The sequence below is a fragment of the Tasmannia lanceolata genome, unplaced genomic scaffold (genome assembly GCF_043159265.1).
Source record: "Tasmannia lanceolata isolate RefF3 unplaced genomic scaffold, GAP_Taslan_0.1 ptg000012l, whole genome shotgun sequence".
Classification (NCBI taxonomy): Eukaryota; Viridiplantae; Streptophyta; class Magnoliopsida; order Canellales; family Winteraceae; genus Tasmannia; species Tasmannia lanceolata.
Window position 1 is genome coordinate 2865066 of NW_027518689.1, and position 4697 is coordinate 2869762.

Sequence of the window (4697 nt, forward strand, 5' to 3'; positions counted from 1 at the left end):
GAGAAAAATTCAACCGAAACTCTAATCTCTTTTCTTCTCCAGTCAAAATTCGTCAGATTTCGGCCATTTTCAGGCAATAATTTTAGCTAGCTTTTCTTATCCTTTGCTCCTTGTTCATCTTCATTTTCTCTGTTCTTGAATTCTTCTTCATCTGTTTTTTTTAAAACCCTAACCATAACTCGATTCACTTTTCTTCTTTGGCCAGATCTTAACCGGAATCTGATCATTCCTTATTACTTGCAAGCCTTTGTTTTGTTTAGAAAATTCTTTACTTCCCTTCGTAATTTTCATCATCAGCCTTCCTATTCTCTGAATAGGTGTCTTCTCTTTTGATCTAAACTTGAGAAAGGATAGCTGATATCTTGAGCAAGAAAGTCAATTTTTTTTAAAAGAATTTGAAGATCTGGAGAGTTTTGCATAGTTTGATCGTCATAGAGATTTCCTTGGGGTAAATCTGGCCACAAATTTAATCAGGTAAGCATCAATTTTTTTTATTATTCTTTTTCAATGCCTGTTCAAATAAAGAGTGTGATGGTATGATGGAAAATTAGAAAGTCTTTCTTTATGATTTTTGTTAATTATGCTTGATTTTCTTTTTTGATTTCAATTGATTATTAATTTTTTTATATTTTTTGGACAGATCTTGTAAAGGTTTGCACGCTTTAAGATATGTTTTGTGAAAATAGATTTTGATCTCTCATTTTGTGTTGTTTTGTTGATCTGTGATGTTAGTGATAATGACATACTCATAATAGGTAATGAGATAATTTTGGATTTGTTTGTTGTAAATCTTCCTTTCTCTTCAGTTTACTTGATTAGGATCGGTGATATACTCCATTATATATATATATATATATATATATATATATATATATATATATAGAGAGAGAGAGAGAGAGAGAGAGAGAGAGAGAGAGAGAGAGAGAAAAGAGTTCCTGCGGGTAACCGCATAAACCTTAGCTGCGGGTGCTTCCTATATCCATTCCCATTGGCTGATGATGTAGGGCCATAAGCGAAGAAAATTTTCAAAACAAAATAACAAAAAGACAGTCGAGTCCCCACAATCAAAGCTGAAATCGTTGAAGAAAATTGTGGGTTTCAAACCCTTGGCAGCCACACGAGCTTCTCTCCCCCAAACCCTTCGCAGCCACAGGAGCTTCTATCCCCCATTGTCTCTCTCCCACACGAGCTTCTCTGCAAACAAAGGTCAGTTGCTTCCTGTGCGTTGAAGAAAATTGTGGGTTCGAAAATTGTGGGTTTTTTCCGTTTTTTCTTCCCTTTTCCCAGTAGATTAACCCCAAGCATGCTTTTCCCCCATCTTAAGTGCTATGAGAAGCATGTTTTTTACCAGATGGAGTTCGTTTTCTGTTTTTTTTAAAGGTTTCTAGGTTTATAAGAATATCTTGGTTTCTTGGGTTTCTTCGGTGGAAATAAAAACCCACAAATAAAAGCATATGGAAGACTAAGATTTTTTCTGGGTTTTAATTTATGTGTTTCGAACCTTGGTTTCGAACAGAATTTCTGGGTTTTGAACAGAATTTCCGGGTCAATCTAGGGTCAACCGTCTCTTCTTCAACCCTTTTGGATTTCGATTTTTTTCTTGGATGGAAAGGGTAAACCCAAAATTAAGAACCCCAAGCATATGGATTTCGATTTTTTCATTGATTTTATTTCTCGGTTTACATTACAGCATAAGCTGAGATTGTGGGTCTCCAATTTCGATTTGTGATTTCTTCACTGATGACTGATGGTTTCTCTTTCTACTTCTTTTTTTCTCTATTTTGTTTCATCTTTTTTTTCTTTGAATTAGTTGGTTATATGAATTTTAATTAAAACCTTATGTTGTCTTAAGGAACCTAAAATGGGTGATTCTTCATCACATGGTTGTGGGTTTCATATTGAAGATGTTGGTGCTATGTACTCATGTTTTGTCGATGACACTGTGTCGCAATCTTGCGGATTAACTATCAGTGACATAGATGCAAATAGGTTAATTTTGGAGGATGTGGGTGAAGATAATGCAGTAGATGTTGACAGCGATAGGAATGACGAGGAGACGGTAGAAAATAAGCCTTTTCTTGGCCAGGTATTTGGCAGATGTGAGGATGCATATCAATATTATAATGCGTATGGTTTGGCTAAAGGTTTTGGAGTACGAAAATCCAGTACAACCAAGTCAAAGGTAACAGGAGATGTGATTTGTAGGTTATACGTATGTGACAAGGAGGGAAAAAAAGATCCAAATGACAAGCGAAGAACTGGTAAGGAAGTAAAAGAACGTCGCATTCTCAGAGTCGGTTGTGAAGCGAGGATGGTCATAAAAGAAAGAGATAAGAAGTGGTTAGTAACAACCTTTGAAGATAAACATTGCCATGAACTTACCTCTCCTCTTAGAAGATCCCTACATCGTTCTCATAACCAACTCCATAAAACGGAGAGTTGTAGGAATTTGATACATTCTTTCCATGGCATAGGGATGATGACTGCTACTATTGTAAAGAGTGTTAATGCTATATCTGATAGAGACCTAGGTGTTCTCTCAGCGAACCAGGTGCAATCCCATTTGAAAGTAAAGAGGAAGAGCAATATGGGCCTAGACGCTGTCAATGTGGCCAACCATTTACAGCGGAAACGGGCAGAGGAACCAGACTTCTTTTTTTCTATGGAGTTAGACATAGATGGGACGATGAGGTCCATGTTCTGGGCGGATGCGAGGGCGAGATATTCTTACATTACATTCAGTGATGTTATTGTGTTCGATGTGACATACAAGACCAACCGATATTTGATGCCCTTTGCACCATTTACAGGAGTCAACCATCACAGGCAGTCTATCTTGTTCGGATGTGCACTCCTAGCTGATGAGACCGAAGAGACATTCACGTGGTTATTTCAGCAATGGCTGACATGCATGTATGGGAAAGCTCCAGGAGCTATCATTACTGATATGGATGGGGCAATGCGAAATGCGATTAAGAATGTCTTCCCAAATACCTGTCACCGATTCTGTTCATGGCACATTGGCAGGCACTTAGTTGAGCATGTTGCAGAGATGAGGGAGGCAGAGAGTGAGTTTATGAAAGACTACAACCGTTGGTTTTACTCAAAGGAAATAGATGAATGTGAGGTTGAATGGGCTAAATTAGTTGAGAAGCATAAGATTGATTCGAAGCATTGGCTTTTCAAGATGTGGGAGCTTAGGATCCATTGGGTGCCAGCATATTGGCGAGGTACTTTCACTGCAGGCATGACTTCTAGTCAGCGCAGTGAAAGCATGAATGCTTACTTCGATGGTTTTGTAAACCAAAAGACGTCTCTACATGATTTCCTAGAGCAATACGAGAAAGCGCTTGCTGACCGTCGTAGGAAGGAAACAGAGGAAGATTTTAAGTCGAAAAATTCAAAGGCTATAATGATAACATTAAGCCCATTGGAGAAGGAGGCTAGAAAATACTATACAAGGGCTATTTTTGGACTATTTCAGGCGGAGCTTAAGAGAACCATTGATTATTGGTGTAAAAAGCTTAGTAAGGATGGGAATGTGACAACTTACAGTGTAGTACGCATGGATAGTGATTTTGAAACCAAAAAAGGACATATTGTTCTTTATAGTGATGTTGAATGTGTGAATGCGACTTGTGACTGCGTGATGTTCGAGACTTCAGGTCTATTATGCAGACATATTCTTAAAGTATTTGAGAAGAAGCATTTAACTGTTATTCCTGAGGGTTACATACTTAGGAGATGGACAGTTGATGCACGATATCAAGTGTTGGGTAAAGTTCCTACAAGGGAACAAGGTAGGGAAAATGGCGTAACTCCGTTGAGGAGGTGGTGTCTAAAGGCAAAACAACGAAGACTGGACGAGGAATCTTATAATGATGAGACTCTTTTCAACAAGATGGAAGAAATGTGCGATGCATTGTTGGCGGAAGTCGAACAAAAGAAGAAAGAGAAACAAAGTGAGTTAGAAGTCATTGGCAGCCAAGTGCAGTCCAATGTTGTTTATAGTCAAATCGCAGAGATCACTATTCGAGACCCACAGGTCGTGAAGACCAAGGGCCGGCCAAAGGTTGCGTCACGGATGAAATCTGCGATAGAGACCTCTCAAGAACAATTAAAGAAACGCAAGTGCTCATATTGTGGGAAATTAGGACACTATATACGCACTTGTGAGAAGAAAACAAAGGACGAACAGAAGAGAAAGAAACAAAAGGTTTGGAGTTTTTTTTTTATTTATGTTGATTGTCTTTTTTTATGTCGTAAATTTTGCTTGCATGTGAGTTGATCTTTATCTTTGCCAATAGATGAATATAAGGGAACAGGAACATGAACAGGAACAGGAACAGGAACAGGAAGAGGCAGACGAAGATATCGCTTCGTGATATTGCTCTTTTCACTAGGTATGTGGTAGTGTCTTTTACTAGGAAGCGAAAGACATCGCTTTGTTAAACACTGGTTTGCATCCAAGCAGAGCCTTTCATACTTAGATGGCAGGTAATTTAAAAGAACAACTCCTGTCATCCCCATGTTAGAAGAACCAATGATGTGTAGTACATTTTCAATGGCATATATAGCCACCCAAAAATTCACATATCACACACTTTCATGCCACCAATACATCTCATTTAAGGCACGTGTTTGCAGTCCCATTTTTATTGTTTAGGCCCTGATTGTAATTTCTTTCTTTTTTGCAG

At 38.3% G+C, this 4697-nt stretch overlaps 1 protein-coding gene across 1 annotated transcript; it reads left to right on the plus strand.

Annotated features, from left to right (window-relative positions):
• The first annotated feature begins 1861 nt into the window (after positions 1-1861).
• LOC143888249 (protein FAR1-RELATED SEQUENCE 5-like) lies at positions 1862-4385 on the plus strand. Its single transcript, XM_077392610.1, has 2 exons — positions 1862-4216; positions 4308-4385. The coding sequence occupies exons 1-2, from the start codon at positions 1862-1864 to the stop codon at positions 4383-4385; spliced, it is 2433 nt and encodes an 810-aa protein (XP_077248725.1).
• Positions 4386-4697: the final 312 nt, after the last annotated feature.